Here is a 19,877-nt window from a genome sequence, read left to right as displayed (position 1 = left end):
TTATTCATATGATTCTGTACAGCTTCACCTTTGTATTCTTGCCCCCCTTTTCGAAAAAGTCCCAAATTCACATTTCTGTACACCTAACAGGAAAAGGGAGAGAAGGAAATGTAGTAGGTGAATATGGATTGGATCTAAGAAATGAAAGAGGAAGCCGCCTGGTAGAATTTTGCACAGAGCACAACTTAATCATAGCTAACACTTGGTTTAAGAATCATGATAGAAGGTTGTATACATGGAAGAACCCTGGAGATACTAAAAGGTATCAGATAGATTATATAATGGTAAGAGATAGATTTAGGAACCAGGTTTTAAACTGTAAGACATTTCCAGGGGCAGATGCGGACTCTGACCACAATCTATTGGTTATGACCTGTAGATTAAAACTGAAGAAACTGCAAAAAGGTGGGAATTTAAGGAGATGGGACCTGGATAAACTGAAAGAACCAGAGGTTGTACAGAGTTTCAGGGAGAGCATAAGGGAACAATTGACAGGAATGGGGGAAAGAAATACAGTAGAAGAAGAATGGGTAGCTTTGAGGGATGAAGTAGTGAAGGCAGCAGAGGATCAAGTAGGTAAAAAGATGAGGGCTAGTAGAAATCCTTGGGTAACAGAAGAAATATTGAATTTAATTGATGAAAGGAGAAAATATAAAAATGCAGTAAATGAAGCAGGCAAAAAGGAATACAAACGTCTCAAAAATGAGATCGACAGGAAGTGCAAAATGGCTAAGCAGGGATGGGTAGAGGACAAATGTAAGGATGTAGAGGCTTATCTCACTAGGGGTAAGATAGATACTGCCTACAGGAAAATTAAAGAGACCTTTGGAGATAAGAGAACCACTTGTATGAACATCAAGAGCTCAGATGGAAACCCAGTTCTAAGCAAAGAAGGGAAAGCAGAAAGGTGGAAGGAGTATATAGAGGGTCTATACAAGGGCGATGTACTTGAGGACAATATTATGGAAATGGAAGAGGATGTAGATGAAGATGAAATGGGAGATACAATACTGCATGAAGAGTTTGACAGAGCACTGAAAGACCTGAGTCGAAACAAGGCCCCTGGAGTAGACAATATTCCATTGGAACTACTGACGGCCTTGGGAGAGCCAGTCCTGTCAAAAATCTACCATCTGGTGAGCAAGATGTATGAAACAGGCGAAATACCCTCAGACTTCAAGAAGAATATAATAATTCCAATCCCAAAGAAAGCAGGCATTGACAGATGTGAGAATTACCGAACAATCAGTTTAATAAGCCACAGCTGCAAAATACTAACACGAATTCTTTACAGACGAATGGAGAAACTAGTAGAAGCCGACCTCGGGGGAGATCAGTTTGGATTCCATAGAAATATGGGAACACGTGAGGCACTACAGACCTTACGACTTATCTTAGAAGAAAGATTAGGGAAAGGCAAACCTACGTTTCTAGCATTTGTAGACTTAGAGAAAGCTTTTGACAATGTTGACTGGAATACTCTCTTTCAAATTCTAAAGGTGGCAGGGGTAAAATACAGGGAGCGAAAGGCTATTTACAATTTGTACAGAAACCAGATGGCAGTTATAAGAGTCGAGGGGCATGAAAGGGAAGCAGCGGTTGGGAAGGGAGTGAGACAGGGCAATAGCCTGTCCCCGATGTTATTCAATCTGTATATTGAGCAAGCAGTAAAGGAAACAAAAGAAAAATTCGGAGTAGGAATTAAAATCCACGGAGAAGAAATAAAAACTGAGGTTTGCCGATGACATTGTAATTCTGTCAGAGACAGCAAAGGACTTGGAAGAGCAGTTGAACGGAATGGATGGTGTCTTGAAAGGAGGATATAAGATGAACATCAACAAAAGCAAAACGAGGATAATGGAATGTAGTCGAATTAAGTCGGGTGATGTTGAGGGTATTAGATTAGGAAATGAGACACTTAAAGTAGTAAAGGAGTTTTGCTATTTGGGGAGCAAAATAACTGATGATGGTCGAAGTAGAGAGGATATAAAATGTAGACTGGAAATGGCAAGGAAAGCATTTCTGAAGAAGAGAAATTTGTTAACATCGAGTATAGATTTAAGTGTCAGGAAGTCGTTTCTGAAAGTATTTGTATGGAGTGTAGCGATGTATGGAAGTGAAACATGGACGGTAAATACTTTGGACAAGAAGAGAATAGAAGCTTTTGAAATGTGGTGCTACAGAAGAATGCTGAAGATTAGATGGGTAGATCACATAGCTAATGAGGAGGTACTGAATAGGATTGGGGAGAAGAGGAGTTTGTGGCACAACTTGACCAGAAGAAGGGATCGGTTGGTAGGACATGTTCTGAGGCATCAAGGGATCACCAATTTAGTATTGGAGGGCAGCGTGGAGGGTAAAAATCGTAGGGGGAGACCAAGAGATGAATACACTAAGCAGATTTAGGAGGATGTAGGTTGCAGTAGGTACTGGGAGATGAAAAATCTTGCACAGGATAGAGTAGCATGGAGAGCTGCATCAAACCAGTCTCAGGACTGAAGACCACAACAACAACAACAACAGCTATGGAAGAAAAGTTTGATTGACAACATCTAATGCAAAGAAATTAGAATGACACATTATAATCACAGGTGCTGAAAAGTTGATTCTAGGGTAGAGATCAAGAAGATGGCCCAGAGTTTATTAAAAGCAGACCTACCTGTGCTGTACAAATATTCTAAGAAAAGTTCTGTTAGAATTTAAATATTTGAAGAGAAAAGGAGACCACTCACTGAATTACATAAGTGTTGAGTTGCTGACAAGTACACATGGAAAATGAAATGAGAGAGAGAGAGAGAGAGAGAGAGAGAGAGAGAGAGAGAGATCTATATTAGATGGACACACAATGTAGGGATAGCAGTTTGGCTGGTGGATTGGAAAGGGGTGTGTCTATTTTGGTGGGTAGAGAGAGAAAGAGGTGGGAAGCAGGAGGAGGGGTTGGGGAAAGGTAACTAATGGCTCGGAAGAAGGCAGCAGGTGTGGAGGATAGATATGTGGGAGGGGGAGCGGGGGCATTTACAAGCGCAGGTGCAGGTGCCAGGCATGCAACACATAGGCACTGGAGCCGGTGAGGTGGGGCCCACGATGAAGATAGCGTGGATTGTGAAGACACGACAGGACAGAGGAAGGGGAAACTATGGGTAGAGAGTGTGGGGAAAGTGGTTTAGCAGAGATTGAGGCCAGGAGGATTCAGAAGTTAAAGGTGTGTTGCAAGGATATCTGCCATCTACATAGTTCAGAAAAGCAAGATACAGATGACACGGGTTGTGAAGCAGCCATTCAACTCAAGTATGTTTTGGTCAGCTGTTCGCTGGGGGTGGTCAATTCGGTTTTTGGTCCCAGTTTGATGGTGGCCATTCTTTTTGGTGAACAGCTCTTTGGTGGCATGCCCACATAAAATGCTGTACACAAATTGCTGCAGCTGGTATGTGGCATGCCTGCTTTCACAGGTGCCCCTGCCCCTAGTGGCTTAAAGTAGTACTGTAACAGGACTGGAGTAGGATATGCTGGGTGGATATTTTGGGCAGGTCTTGCACCTGGTCTTCCTCCATGATAAGAGCACCGTGGCAAGGTGTGAGAGCAGGAGTGGCACAGGGATGGGTCAGGATGTCATGTAGTGTTGGTGGGTGTTGGAATGCCACTTTAGGATGGGTTTGGAAAGATTGTGGGCTGGATGTCCCTCATTTCCATGTATGATGCTAGATAAGGCCCTTACAAGAATGTGTTTCAGTTGGTCCAGTCAGAACTTCCAGAGAAATCCTTATGTGCAGTGACAAGGGGGTTGAAATATTTAAATGTTGAGCACCAGAAAGCAATAAGGTGGCATAGCAGCCAGATGTGCTGTTAGGGAATTTGCTTTGTGATTTGGTGTACCATGTTGCATTATTACTCATTACTTTAGAAGAGACAAATGAAGCAGCAAGGTTGTAGATGCATTTACACCTAGGGATCTTGCGCCTAGTGCCCGAGTTTGCCTCACATGTAAGAAAAAGCGTGCATGCAGGTATATACCTCTTTCTCGGCATACATGATGACAAACACACGTTTGTGTGTTTGTTATCATTTATTTCCAGTACAGTTTTTGCTTCCAAGAATGCTCCATCATTTAGGATTTATCAGTAGTTGTTGACTTACAAGCATACAAACAGCTTCAACAAGAAATGTAGTTTAGCATGTATGTTTTACTACAGGGAGACGCTGCTCGAGTGAAATCACTTTTGGATGAAGGCGCCAATCCAAACACAAAGGATTTTGCAGGTTGGACACCACTAGTAAGTGAAAACACTACGTTTTATTCAACTGAAAAAACATTTTAGGACTTTATTGCATACTCTGTAACATGATATGGTTCATAATATGCTGCTAGTATTTTATCTCTATATGTAAAAGGAAATGTCCTGACTGATTCACTGACTCATCATCGCCCTGCCCAAATGGCTAAGGACAATAACTTGAAATGTGGAGAGAGTGCTGACCCTATAGTGTAGGTATCACATAAGAAGGGATTTTTAGAAATTCCCTACCATAAGTTGGTGAAATAGACCATGTAACATTCTTGTAAATATGTCACTATTAAGGTAGTTTTGACTCTAGAACTACAAAAATTGGTATTTGGATTCTTGATCAGAATTGATGGGTACGTGTTTCAGCATTGTTTGGAAATTCAACCCCTAAGTGGGTGAAGTAGTGGGTGAAAATTATTTTGGAAATAAAATCAATATTACAGAACTACTAAAGCACTTTTAAAGCTACATCTATGAAAATTAGTACTTGACTTCTTTTTCAGTGTTTTTGGAAATTCAATCCTAAGGGGCTGAAATAGGTGTTGAAAATTTTCATAAAACTGTTTTAAACAATGGAAAATACAGGACAGAATAATGACAGTATTAAGAAAAGTATAGATTGCTGCTCACTATATAGAGGAGATGTTGAGCAGCCGACAGTCACACTGGTGAGAATGGTAAACGTGTGAGCTTTTGGCCAAAAGGCCTTCTTCTGAAGTAGACAACACAAAACGACCCACACGTCTGGCCTCAGTGGTCATATAAATGTGTGTGTGTGTGTGTGTGTGTGTGTGTGTGTGTGTGTGTGTGTGTTGTGTACTTTAGAAGTTCTTCTGGCCTAAAGCTCCCATGTTTAGCATTCTTTTTGGCATGTCTGTCTGTGGCTCAAACTCTCCCCTATATGGTTAGGAGTAATCTATTTTTTTATAATCTAGACTGTAGGCATCAATTAAGGAGGAATTTTTTGAAATTTCACCCCAAGGCGTTGAAATAAGGGATGAAAAGTTTTTATAAAAAATGTGTCACTATGAAGGCAATCGTGAAGCTAATGCAACGAAAATTGATGTTTGGTATCTCAGTCAGAAATAAAAGAAACAAAAGTTCAGAGTTTTGGGAAATTTGAAAGATTTTTAAAAATTATTAATAAAAAACTACTTAAGAATTTTTAAAGCTACATGTATGAAAATTTGCATTGGACTTGTCTGTTAGATATGAAGAAATATGTGTTAATGAATGTGGAAAAGTCACCATAAGAACTAACAAAACTCAAAACTCTTGAGCACTTACATCCAGGACTACACTTTTTTATATGAAAGAATTGTCACTGTTACCATTAAGTTATATGGAATTGAAATGGTTATAACAGGAGTATATGCACTGAATGATGATATGCCACTGTGAACCAAAGGTCATTTCTAGCAGAAATTAGACCACCTACTCAACGAAGTTAAGAGCCACTGAGAAGCAATAATAGCAGGAGATTTTAATGCAAGAGTGGGCTCGCAGGTAAATGTTGTAGTGCTAGGAAGATACAGAGAAAGTGTTGTTAATAGTTCTGGAGAAGATCTTATAGAATTCTGTAACCAGTGCAGCTTAAGAATTTTGAACAGACGTTTTTCACATAAATATATTACCAGATATACATGGGAAAGATCCTCATTACAACAGAAATCTTTAATTGATTACATCATTAGTAAGCAGAGATCCAAAATGGTAGTTCAAGACTGTAGAGCCATGCGGGGAGCCAGTAGTGGATCTGATTACTATATAATTTTATCAAAGATGACATACCTGTTTGGAAGAAAACCGTAAAAAACTGGACAGGTGACTATCCAGTGCAGTGAAGAAAAACTGGAACGACACAGTATAAGATCTTTCTCCTAAAGCAGTTCAGCATGAAGGATATATTCAACAAAGATTTGGAGTGTGAACAAAAAATGATGCCAGAAGATGAGAATGTTGAAAGGGAATACGAGAATATTAAACAAGCAATAAGGAAAATTGCTGTAGAGGTACTGGGGACTGTGAGAGTAAAGGGGTAGACAAACAGGATCCTCCATGGAATTCAGATGACCTTAAGTATTAGCATTTGGAAAAGGAAAATTTATACAAAAAATGGTTATAAACTAAATCACCTCAAGATAGACAAAATTGCAAGACACTAAATCAGGACTAAGGAACAGGATTAAATTAAAAAAGAACTAGACGTGTTAACAGAAATACATCCAAACTGAGAGTCTAATAGATGGATCACAGATGACAGAAATATGGAGAACAATCATTGGTACGAAGAAAACACCAGTAAACAAAGCAGTAGAGAATTTAATTCCTTTAAGCGAATGGAAAAAGCAGTACACTAGAGACGAAGGTAGGAGTGAACAGACAGATCGAAATGCAATCATCACTAAGAGGAGGTACGCAGTGCATTAGATAAAATGAAGAATGGCCAATCACCAGGTCCTGGAAATATTCCTGTGTAATTATTGAAAGCTGGAGAACACCATATGGAGAAAAGAATACACCTTATAAACAATTGCTGTCAACAGATTGAAGTTCCATCAGATTGGAAAAGATCGTATATAGCCTCCATATTCAAGAAGGAACATAGAAGAGACAGTAATTGCTACAGAGCCATCAGTGTGACCTGCACAATGAGCCACTTATTTGGCAAAATTATGTATGAGAAAATATGACAAAATGTTTGACACCATATTGGAGAAGACCAGAGTGGGTTCAGACAGAACATATCTTGTACAGATAACCTCTTTATTTTACAACAGCTAATGGAGAAATTTATAGCAGTAGGGAAGGAGTTTCACATTGTCTTTGTAGATTTAACTAAAGCCTAAGACACAGTTCATAGAGCAAAACTCTGGGAAGCTCTGAAAGATTTAGATATGGATGACTATCTTTTACAGATTATTATTGAAATGTACAGAGATAATAAGGTATGGATTAAAAGAGGGACAAAATTATCAGCACCTATTAATGTCACAAAAGGGCTGAGACAAGATTGCAGTATGTCAGCCATCTTGTTCAGTGTATATGTATTAAGTGGCTCTCAGGGGGTGGCTGTGGAGAAATGGGAATTATTAATAATGATGTAGAGCTCTTTTCATTAAGTTTTGCTGATGATTGAGCTGTTCTAGCAAAAGATGAATTCGATCTTGAGTTCACGATATGGCGTTTATATCAGGAGTATGATAAATGAGGACTGCAAATGAGTCTGACAGAAACCGAATATCTGGTAGTGAATAGTGACACTAAATTTGAAGTACACATCAGTGACAGAGCAATTATGAAACAGATACTAGAAAAAATTAAATATCTATGGACATACATCGACAAAAATGGCCCGGGTACTATGTAAATAAAATTTAGTATACAAAAAAGCAGAAAAGTAATAGGGTGTATGAATTCTTTTTGGTGGGACAAGAACATCTCTAATAATAATAAGAAAAGAGTGGGTAGGGTAGTGGTTGAATCTGTTCTATTCTATGGGGCAGTGTGAACTGAAAAGAATAATAACAGCCGTGGAAACGGATTATTTATGAAAGAGTGCCAAAATATCAAGAATCGAAAAGAAAACTAATGATAGAAGTGAGAGCTCCAATGAAGGCAGATGAAACACTGATAGTCAGAATTGAAAGAAAGTCTATGGACATCTGTTGAGAGTGCCAGATCATTGATGGCCAAAAAAATATTTGAATGGAAACAAACTGGCAGACGTAAATGCAGGAAACCATGACATTCTTGGAACGACCACACCAATGGAATAATGGAGCATCGCGAGGCTTGGTGGAAGATAACAGGAATACAACAAACTGTTGTTATTAATTGATACCTGTATTAATTAATCCCATAATAATAATAATAATAATAATAATAATAATAATAATAAGTACATTCAGAAAAGACCATGCTGGCCTTAGCTATTGGGAAAAGTTTAGAAGCATTGCAATTTGTGAACTAAATTGAAGAAAACTGTTTAACAGTCAACATGACAAATCGGCTTTATCAGAATTGCACAGAAAAAGAAACTTGTCTTTAATGCATTAATTTTTCAGTAGCCTAATATGTTTATAAAGTTATTTTTGTTGTAATTATTGTGCAGTTGCGAGTGAAGCAGTGGGTGCTAAGCTAGTAGTTTCTGTATTTGTTATGCTCTAGTTGCCTTCATTACATAATATTTTCAGTGAAAATTTGTCAAACTTTCAAAAGTACTAAAAATAAATTAATTACTTAGGAACAACTATACCTTAGCTTTCTGAGTGACATGTTGTTGTACCACCAAAAAATTTTCCTCTAGGAAAACACAGTTCCTTGGTCCCCCCTGCGGGTCCGGGGGTTAGAATAGGCCCGAGGTATTCCTGCCTGTCGTACGAGGCGACTAAAAGGAGTCCATCCCCCTCACGGGGGTAGTTAGCGCCTGCGTCCGGAGACGGACGGTTCCACGACCTATAATTTTGGTCTTTTTGGATTTTCACTTCTCGTTTCTTCCTTCCTTTTGTTGGTTCCTTTCTTTGCTCTTCTCCACCCCACTGTCTTCCTTACTCTTTCCCTTGTCTTCTTCTCCTTGCCTTCTCATTGCCTTCTTCTCCTTGGTTCTCCTTGCCTTCTCATTGCCTTCTTCTCATTGCCTTCTTGTCCTTGCCTTCTCATTGCCTTCTTGTCCTTGCCTTCTCATTGCCTACTTCTCCTTGCCTTCTTCTCCTTGCCTTCTCTGGTCTCCGCCTCGGCGTTTGAGACAGTCTGTCCTCTCTCTCCCTCTCTCTCCTCCTTTTCATCTTCTACCTTCCTCCCTGTGCGTGCCTGAAGGCCGACCCACGCGTTCGCACACGTAGCCGGTGACGGGGTAACGCGTAATTCCCCGCCCTGGGTAGACATGTAAGGCACGCGCGCACCCCCTGGTAAAGGCCAGGCCCGGGGAGGGGTGATTGCCTGAGCTGATACCTTCTGACCATGCCGATTGGTCCCTCCGTCTGGTTCTCGGGAGGTGTGACCTGAGGTGTAAACATTCACCTAAGGCGGGAGTGCCCTCTGAGAGGGTCCCCACAAGGAAGGAGCGCGCCATCGGAGACGCTGGCAATCATGGGGGATTCCTCCGCAATGGATTTCACTCCATCTGTCTCGACTTCTGCCCAAAAACGGAAACGTGACCAGCCATCAGTGACTAAAGTACTACCGCCTGCCCCACAGTTCCTCGTCGTTTCTCGATCTGAGGACGGAAAGGATTTTTCCTCTGTCAACCCTTTCGTTATCCAGAAGGGTGTAGATGCCATAGCCGGATCTGTCAAATCTTGTACCAGGTTGCGTAACGGTACCTTATTACTAGAAACTGAGAGCGCCTTTCAGGCACAACAACTGCTTCGGGCCACACTACTGTACACGTTCCCTGTGTGGGTGGAGGCTCACCGCACTTTGAATTCGTCTCGTGGTGTGGTCCATACTAGCTCCCTCGACGGACTGACTGACGAGGAGATTCAATCTTTCCTCGCTGAGCAGGGCGTGACGGCTGTCCATAGGGTCATGAAAAAGGTCAACAGTGACCTTGTGCCGACCTGGACACTTTTCTTGACCTTCGATAGTGTTAAGCTGCCATCGCGCATCAAGGCGGGCTATGAGGTTATTTCTGTTCGCCCCTATGTCCCGACACCTACGCGCTGTTACCAGTGTCAGCGTTTCAACCACACTCGACAGTCTTGTTCCAATGCGGCTAAATGTGTCACTTGTGGCAGGGATGCCCATCAGGGTGACTGTCCACCTCCGTCTCCTCGTTGTGTGAACTGTCAGGGTGACCATGCAGCATCCTCCCGCGACTGTCCCGTCTATAAGGAAGAACGCTGTATCCAAGAAATTCGGGTCAAAGAGAAAGTGTCCACCTCGGCTGCTCGCAAGCTATTTGCTAGTAGGAAGCCCACGCTGCTCCCAGCGGGGAAATACAGTACTGTCCTCGCCTCTCCTCGGACTACCAGGGAGGTGGCAACCCAGACATGTGATCTGACCTTCAGCACCACGGTCGTCCGTTCGGCCAGTGCTAAGATCGCGCGGTCGACGTCTCCTCTTCCTCCCATCACCCCACAGACACCAGCCTCCTCCTCAGCTTCTGCTAAGACGAAGACATCGAAGTCAGATGCACGGGCCTTCAAGAAGGAACCATCCCGTGCAGACTTCCTCCGTACCTCGACCTCCCAGCCTTCGACCGGTACTTCCACTCAACGTCCTTCCAAAAAGGCGCATAGGAAGCACAGTTCTCCTTCTCCGCCACGGCGCATTTCTTCTCCTGCGCCACCCAGCGGTTGCCGCCCCAGGCCGTCATCCGTTTCGCCTGGCCGCACTGCTGGTCGCCGTACATCTGGCCGTTCACCGACGGAGGAAGCTCCCCCTCCCGGCCATCCTCCCGAGATGGCCGATGACCCTATAGACCCAATGGACGATGACTGTCCGCCTACTGATAGCGGCGGCAGTGCTCGGTGGAAGCCAGGCCCTAAGCGGCCTTCGAGGTGACCACTTCTCTCATCTTCCTTTTCTTACGATGGCACTTCTTCACTGGAATATTCGCAGCATTCGCTCCAACCGAGAGGACTTGAAGTTGCTGCTCCGCTTGCACCGTCCGCTCGTCGTAGCCCTCCAGGAAACGAAGCTACGCCCATGCGATCAAATTGCCTTGGCACACTACACCTCTGTGCGTTTTGACCTACCCCCTGTGGTAGGTATCCCAGCTCATGGAGGGGTTATGTTGCTGGTCCGGGATGATATTTACTACGATCCCATCACGTTGCACACCGGCCTGCAGGCAGTTGCCATCCGCATTACTCTCCCCACTTTTACGTTTTCCTTTTGTACCGTTTACACTCCATCGTCATCTGCCGTTACCAGGGCAGACGTGATGCAACTTATTGCTCAGCTACCTGCACCATTTTTGTTAACTGGAGACTTCAATGCCCACCATCCCCTTTGGGGCTCTCCAGCATCCTGCCCGAGGGGCTCCTTGTTAGCAGACCTTTTCAACCAGCTCGATCTTGTCTGCCTCAATACTGGCGCCCCTACTTTTCTTTCGGACACATCTCACACCTATTCCCATTTAGACCTCTCTATATGTACTCCCCAACTTGCACGCCGGTTTGAGTGGTATGCACTTTCTGATACATATTCGAGCGACCACTTCCCGTGTGTTATCCATCTCCTGCAGCATACCCCCTCTCCGTGCTTCTCTAATTGGACCATCTCCAAGGCAGACTGGGGGCTCTTCTCTTCCAGGGCGACCTTTCAGGATCAAACCTTTACAAGCTGCGATCGTCAGGTCGCACACCTCATGGAAGTCATTCTTGCTGCTGCTGAATATTCCATCCCTCACCCTCCTTCTTCTCCACGTCGCGTACCGGTCCCCTGGTGGACCGCAGCATGTAGAGACGCTTTACGTGCTCGTCGACGTGCTTTACGCACCTTTAAACGTACCCTACAGTGGCGAATTGTATCAATTATAAAAGATTACGTGCTCAGTGTCGTCGTATTATCAAAGAAAGCAAGAAAGCCAGCTGGGCTGCTTTCACAAGCACCTTCAACAGTTTTACTCCTTCTTCTGTTGTCTGGGGTAGCCTGCGCCGGCTATCTGGCACTAAGGTCCACTCACCAGTTTCTGGCTTGAAGGTCGCGAATGACGTCCTTGTGGCCCCTGAGGCTGTCTCCAATGCCTTCGGCCGCTTTTTCGCAGAGGTTTCGAGCTCCGCTCATTACCACCCTGCCTTCCTCCCCCGCAAACAGGCAGAGGAGGCTAGGCCACCTAACTTCCGCTCCTCGAATTGTGAAAGTTATAATGCCCCATTCACCATGCGGGAACTCGAAAACTCGCTTGGCCGATCACGGTCCTCCGCTCCAGGGCCAGATTATATTCATATTCAGATGCTGAAGAACCTTTCTCCTGCGGGTAAAGGTTTTCTTCTTCGTACATACAATCGCATCTGGATTGAGGGACATGTTCCCGCATGCTGGCGCGAGTCTATTGTTGTCCCGATTCCTAAGTCGGGGAAGGACAAGCACTTGCCTTCCAGTTATCGACCTATCTCGCTTACCAGCTCTGTCTGTAAAGTGATGGAGCGAATGGTTAACTCTCGATTGGTTTGGCTGCTCGAGTCTCGACGCCTACTTACCAATGTACAATGTGGATTTCTTAGGCGCCGCTCTGCTGTTGACCATCTGGTTACCTTGTCGACCTTCATTATGAATAACTTCTTGCGGAAGCGCCCGACCGCGGCTGTGTTCTTTGATTTGGAGAAGGCTTACGACACCTGTTGGAGGGCGGGCATTCTCCGCACCATGCATACATGGGGCCTTCGCGGTCGCCTCCCTCGTTTTATTCGTTCCTTTTTAATGGATCGACAGTTCAGGGTACGTGTGGGTTCCGTCCTGTCCGACACCTTTCGCCAGGAGAATGGGGTGCCACAGGGCTCAGTTTTGAGCGTCGCTCTCTTCGCCATCGCGATCAATCCAATAATGGATTGCCTCCCAGCTGATGTATCAGGCTCCCTTTTCGTGGACGATTTTACCATCTATTGCAGCGCGCAGTGTACATGTGTCCTGGAGCGCTGTCTCCAGCGTTCTCTTGACCGTCTTTACTCCTGGAGTGTCGCCAATGGCTTCCGTTTTTCTGCCGAGAAGACGGTCTGTATTAACTTCTGGCGCTACAAAGAGTTTCTCCCACCGTCCTTACGACTCGGTCCCGTTGCTCTCCCAATCGTGGAGACAACCAAATTTTTAGGCCTTACATTTGACAGGAAACTCAGCTGGTCTCCACATGTGTCATATTTGGCCGCCCGTTGTACCCGTTCTTTAAATGTCCTCCGTGTTCTCAGTGGTATGTTGTGGGGAGCGGATCGAACCGTCCTACTTCGCCTATATCGGTCGATTGTCCGCTCTAAGCTGGATTATGGGAGCTTCGTATACTCCTCTGCACGGCCATCTATCCTACGCCGCCTCAACTCCATACAACATCGGGGTTTACGACTTGCGATCGGAGCATTTTATACCAGTCCCGTAGAGAGTCTTCATGCTGACACTGGCGAATTGCCACTCACCTACCGGCGCGATATACTGCTTTGTCGGTATGCCTGTCGGCTACTGTCAATGCCCGACCATCCGTCTTATCGTTCCTTTTTTGACGACTCTCTTGACCGTCAATACGGGTTGTATGTCTCTGCCCTGCTACCCCCTGGAGTTCGCTTTCGTCGCCTCCTTCAACGCCTTAATTTTTCACTCCCTGCAACCTTTCGAGTGGGCGAGAGCCGCACGCCACCTTGGCTCCAGGCTCAGGTCCGCGTTCACCTTGACCTCAGCTCGCTCCCAAAAGAGGTCACCCCCGGTTCGGTCTACCACTCCCGTTTTTTGGAACTTCGTTCGAAGTTCATCAACATGACTTTCATTTATACAGATGGCTCTAAGACCAATGACGGGGTCGGGTGTTCCTTTATTGTCGAAGCACAAAGTTTCAAATACCGGCTCCATGGCCATTGTTCGGTCTTCACAGCTGAGCTCTTTGCCCTCTACCAGGCTGTTCTTTACATCTGCCGCCACCGACATTCTGCTTATGTCATCTGCTCAGATTCCCTGAGCGCCATCCAGAGCCTCAGTGATCCGTACCCGGTTCACCCTTTCGTACACCGGATCCAACGCTCTCTTCAGCAGCTGGTGGACGTTGGTTCTCCAGTTAGCTTTATGTGGGTTCCTGGCCATGTCGGTATCCCTGGGAACGAAGCTGCAGATGCCGCGGCCAAGGCTGCGGTCCTCCAGCCTCGGACAGCTTCTTGTTGTGTCCCTTCGTCCGATTTTAGCAGGGTCATTTGTCGGCGCATCTTATCGCTGTGGCATGCCGATTGGGCTGCACTTACCGACAACAAGCTTCGGGCCTTAAAACCTCTTCCCGTGGCTTGGACGTCCTCCTCACGCCCTTCTCGGCGGGAGGAGGTCGTTTTAGCCCGGTTAAGAATTGGACACTGCCGGTTCAGCCATCGCCATCTGCTGACGGCTGCGCCGGCGCCGTTCTGCCCATGTGGGCACTTGCTGACGGTTAGACACATTTTAATGTCCTGTCCAGATCTTAACACAGTGCGCCTCGATCTTAACCTGCCAAATACTTTCGATGCCATTTTAGCGGATGACCCACGAGCAGCTGCTCGTGTTCTTCGTTTTATCAATTTGACAAACCTCGCTAAGGACATTTGAAGATGCTGTTTTTTAATCCTATGCCTGTCAGTCTGTCTTTTATCGTGTTTTCCCTTTTAGTTGTTATGGTCAACTTGTGCCTTGCGGTGCATTCTTAGAGTAGTCAGGGCGCTAATGACCATTGAAGTTGTGCGCCCTAAAACCACAAAAAAAAAAAAAAAAAAATTTGGTGTTTATACTTGATGATGGAACCCCAGGGCACTTCACTTTGGATGTACGCTAATTTTTGAACATCTTGTGAAGACAGTGGGAGGGCCATAGAGGATCCAGTGCATTGGCCTGTGTAATCTCGTGCTAAACTGGATTTTGCTTATGGCGACACTTTCAGCAGCAAACCAGTAATGCTGGTGCAGTTTTTCAACAGGACCCAGGCATAACTAAATAAATGGTTTTGTCAGTTTTTTCTGTCATCTTCACATGTGAATTTCTCAAGTCTGATATCTTTGTCTTTGATTTGCATACTTCACAACCAGACGTGTTGCATTACGAAGATATTTCATACAAATATTTGCAGTTTTTTCCTTAACCTATTGGCATAAGGTGTGAGGGGGAATGAACATACGACATAGCCCACACATGGGCTTTATTGAGATATTATGATTCTAGCAGGCATCAGATTCATTTGATGCCTGCTGTCATACATTCTTGATAGAGATTCCAATGCTGGAGCAGTACTTGTAGATTTGGTTACACTATAACCTTAGGTGTAAATTCCTTTGTAGATGCTCCATATTTCCGAACGATCCTGCCAACAAACATGTCTTCCGTTCACCTTCCCTACTACAGATTTGACATGTCTGCCCTCTTCTTCATAGTTGTACTCATAAACAATTAAACAAAATGATTGGATGTGGAAGTTAATCACCGATCTTGTAGTCAGGTACTATCAGGTTCTTTCTCTTTGTTATTTGTGTTATCTGGCAATTGTTTGTGTTTAAAGACATTATCTGTTTAGTGAATGAAGTGGCTGGGCCACCTTTGGAGACGTGGCCAGTGTTCATCCTGTAGTGTTGTTTCATGTAACTCAGTAACAATGCTTATTGCAAGATATGTTCATAGGACCATTTTGTCTTGTCTTTGTTTAGGAATCTCTTCTTGACTCCCCCTCTCCACACCCCCTCATGCCATTCCCCAAAGTACCGTTCATAAACAGTTCCCACACAGACTTTGAACCATTGTTTTGTGTTCTTAGTGGAGTTCTTCAGTCTTGTGAAATTGTTCAGTTTGCCTGTTGGAAATGATTTCATTTCTTATAGAGTCTCTTAAAGCCTAAAGTCTCTTAGGACCGTAACTCCACTTTCCATTATTTTTTAGAAAGATTCAGGATCATGTTTCGCAAGTGGTATTCTGTTAACAAAGCAAACACTGTAATTTGTAACTCACATAAGTAGCAGCACAGGTTTCTGATGTAGGCAGAGATGTGTCTGTGAAACAGTGTAGCTGGGAGTTAACACCACTCTGCCTGCTGTTGTTTTGAGTTCTTGCAATTTGTTGTGGATCTTTGATCTTTTAACTGTTGAAGTAATAGGACTTCATTTGTTTCATTGTTTGAATTGTGTTCACTGTGATTCAACATTAGTTTAATGATAAAGACAGCACCAGGGAACCATTTATTTGGGACTATAATGGATCCAGCAATGCATAATTTCCATAACTTTCAAAGTCATCCAGTGTTGGTGACTGTTTCATATTTTCTCATTAGATTGTTACCGTACATCAAAATTAATAATTTCTTCTTTTTAGATGCTTTTACCAATATAAAGCATGTCATCAGAGTCATAACAGCTGTAGCTAAATTATTGATGAAATTAGTCGTAAGTGATAAGAATAATGTTGAAATCATAGACCAAAAGTTCATGACAAGTGGCCACTCCCATCTCACCAGTGATTACAGTTCTGTCTTAATAGAAAACTGCAGCAGGACACAACAAACAATAATAGAAAATAAAATAATAGAAAACAAACAATTTGTCCCAACAATTGGTACAATATTGTTGCCAAGTCAAGGAAAGTAAATCTCTTTCATGTGACTGTATTGACAAACAGTCCCTTCTTGTCTGTGGAAAACTTGTTGAAGTCAATCAACAAAAGGAAAACTGACACTGAAAAGAAATCCAGTGTCATGGCTCAAGATGTAGTGGATTCAGTACCAAAAGCGTGATCCATTCATATTCTTGTTCTAGCAAACATTTTACGTAGACTTGGAAGTTCAACTGTAAGCTGAGATCTAAAAAAGGACACACAGTTCCTATGTCTAGCACACCTCAAGGAAAGCTGTGCACAGCACAATGCGCAGTTACAAAAGAGAAGAAGAGTATGGAATAAGTGTGGCATTCTACCTGTTCATGTAATTTAAAAAATAAAATAAAATCCTTTATCTATGTACATCCTAGTGGTGTAACTTCATTTTTGCCTTTATATCATGTCTATGACTTGATAAAATTTATTAAAATTGTTTAATCGAATTAGAAAAAACTATTATTTATAAAATATTTGTAAAAAATGATGTAAAAGTACTGTTGAGTTTTCTATAACAACCCTAGTAAAACATTAAATATCTTGAAATGAGAATGATGTGAGTTATAGTACTTATACTCCAAGGGGCTCAGTTATTGAATGTTCTGATACTTACAGGGTTGCTGACAAACTGTTCAACAGTTGGAAAAAATATTATAGTTTTCAATAATCATGTTCAATAGAAAAATGAAGAACCATTAAAGGCAATTGCATTACTCACTTAAGTGTTTTATTGTCCTTATATTATGTTTTGTGCTATAGTTTGTGTATTCAGTGTATCATAAATGTAATAATATGGTCTCTCTTTATTTTTGTAGCATGAAGCTGTGCAATCAGGAAATTTTACCATAACAGAGTTGCTGGTAAAGGCTGGAGCTGCTGTGAATGCAACTGGTGCAGGAAATACTACTGCTTTGCATGAAGCTGTGGAAAGTAATAATATAGACATTGTGAAGTTGCTGGTTTCACAAGGAGCATGTGTTAATGCCCGTAATGCGTACGGTTTATCTCCTCGGTAAGAGAGAAATAATTGGTTTAGTTAAATGACATGTCACATACTAGTGGTTCTTTCAGAACCAAAGATAAGTGACAAATTTTAATTAAAAAAGGGGAATTACACATTATGCTGTTAGAAGTTTTTACACACTTCATCATAGTATTAATAATATTGTACAGGGTACAATTATTGAAGTTAATGAAATAAAATTTTCATAACTTCTGAAAGGTTCGCGTTAGGATGTTCAAACTGCATGGTTGACCGCTGGGCGTGATGGGTATTAGTATATGCATGCATATCTTGGTTTAGCAACAAAGCCCACTTTCATTTGGATGGGTTTATCAATGAGCAAAATTGGCGCATTTGGGAGACCGAGAATCCGCATTTTGTGATTGCGAAGTCTCTTCCCCCTCAACGGGTGACTCTGTGGTGTACAGTGTCCAGTCACAGAATAATTGGTGTGATATTCCTTGATGGCACGAATAGTATGTGAAGGTTTTGGATAACGATTTCATTCCCATTATCCGGGTAACCTGATTTCGACAAGATGTGGTTCACGGAAGACAGAGATCGACTCCATCAAGGCAGGAGAGTGTTTGATGTCCTGGAGAAGCACTTTGGCAACCCCATTCTGGCTCTGGAGTACGGAGAGGCCACTGGCATGGACCTCAATTGGCCGCCATATTCTACGGATCCGAACAAATGTGACAACTTTCTGTGGGGCTGTATTAAAGACATGGTGTACAGCAATAACACCAAAACCCTTGCTGAGCTGAAAACAGCCATTCAGGAGGTCATGAACAGCATTGATGTTCTGACACTTCAGTGGGTCATACAGAATTTTACTATTCATCTGCGCCACATCATCGCCAATGATGGCAGGCATATCCAACATTCCATAATCTAAATCCAAATATCTGTAGTGATGTTTACAAATTGAATAAAGCGTGCGCACACCGTAGCTCGTAACTAATTTACTTTTTTCTCACATAGTCCAATAATTGTCACCCTGTATAATATCAGTACTTGTATTAAGAGGAAAGACAACTTTGTACATGGTAATATGGCTATGGATGGTTTTCACAACTCATTTTGCTGTCACTTCTTTCTAACAGGATGTTTATGTCTTGCCTTTTAACTGAGCATAAATTTTTTGCAGTGTTTTCTGTCATATTACTTTTCTCCCACTTTCTTTTAAAACTACTCTGATTGTTGCATTTTATAGTCACCAGTGCAATTTACTAAAATATTAAGTTACTTCATGAACCTCCTTTGAATTATTGGCTGTTATTTTTCCAAAAAAAAACACACACACACACACACACACACACACACACACAGACTAAATTCTGCAATCTTGCTCAGGGTATAATGTGATGCCAGCTGACAGCAATGTTGTCCATTTGCTTGCAGAAATGTGTATTAATATGGAATGGCATGGGTGTGCAAATTGCTCTTATGCTCCTTAATGTCTGCAGTTGTGAAAAACAACAGCTGCTTATTCCAGTAGGTCCTGGCGGCAAATGTGCTCAGGAAACTGAGATCACCCTGTTTCAGTTTGTCCACCAGTGATGAATCTTAGACAAAATGATGATTTTCACATGGGTTTCCACATAATGAGCAGATCAGCTTCATGTGGAGCTGGAAACACAACCACCAAGCCAATTTAAAATTATGTATTAAAAATTAATTCCCCCTGCAGACACATTAGAATTTTAAGTAAGTATGAATTCAAAAACATGCAATTAAATGGAGAGAAGTAACTGAACAATTGATAGATTTGTGTTAGTGTTTAATCTCCAGCCTAAAAATCAACCAGCCTACTGTTGTGTGGGATAGTAAGTTTTCTGCACTAGAAGCTTAAATAGGAGTTCAGAAGGTACCCAAAATTTTTAAATATGCAACACTGTCAATCAGCATGTTTGAAAATAGAGCAGTTGACATCGTTTCAGTTTATAGCTGCCTCTAAATCACCAATTGAAAAAACTCCATTAAAGAGTGTTCTCTAATATATGCACCTCACTGATTAGTAAGCTGCCATGTAATTATACGTAATATCTCTGAATACTTCTATTCGTGCTATTTATTTGTGGTATTATGGGGAGGGAGGGGGCAGAGGTGCAGCATGACCATATGTACATGTACATTTAAATTATTGTACCAAAGCAACTACTCATAACAAATTACTGGAACATGAAGTCCTCCAAAATATATTTTATGTTATCAACGCTACTAGGCTGGCTTGTTAGCATAAAAGAGATGTAGATTAATAGTGAACAATTTATCAGAGACATATTGTTTGACACCACCAGTTTTTATTTCTTTCATTATTATCATATACTCTGTCATTACAGTTAATGTTA

General features: G+C 42.6%; 1 protein-coding gene across 2 annotated transcripts in view; it reads left to right on the top strand.

The window, feature by feature from the left end:
* Positions 1–19,877, top strand: part of LOC126480803 (BRCA1-associated RING domain protein 1-like) — a 164,207-nt gene that overhangs the window by 81,174 nt on the left and 63,156 nt on the right. For both annotated transcript variants that reach the window (XM_050104122.1, XM_050104123.1), the window contains 2 exons: positions 4,191–4,271; positions 17,336–17,532. In XM_050104122.1, coding sequence (XP_049960079.1) covers positions 4,191–4,271; positions 17,336–17,532 — 278 coding nt within the window. The remainder of the gene's footprint in view (positions 1–4,190; positions 4,272–17,335; positions 17,533–19,877) is intronic.

This window comes from Schistocerca serialis, chromosome 5 (genome assembly GCF_023864345.2).
Source record: "Schistocerca serialis cubense isolate TAMUIC-IGC-003099 chromosome 5, iqSchSeri2.2, whole genome shotgun sequence".
Classification (NCBI taxonomy): Eukaryota; Metazoa; Arthropoda; class Insecta; order Orthoptera; family Acrididae; genus Schistocerca; species Schistocerca serialis.
Note: the sequence above shows the minus strand (reverse complement) of the source record. Positions and strands in the feature narration are given on the sequence as shown.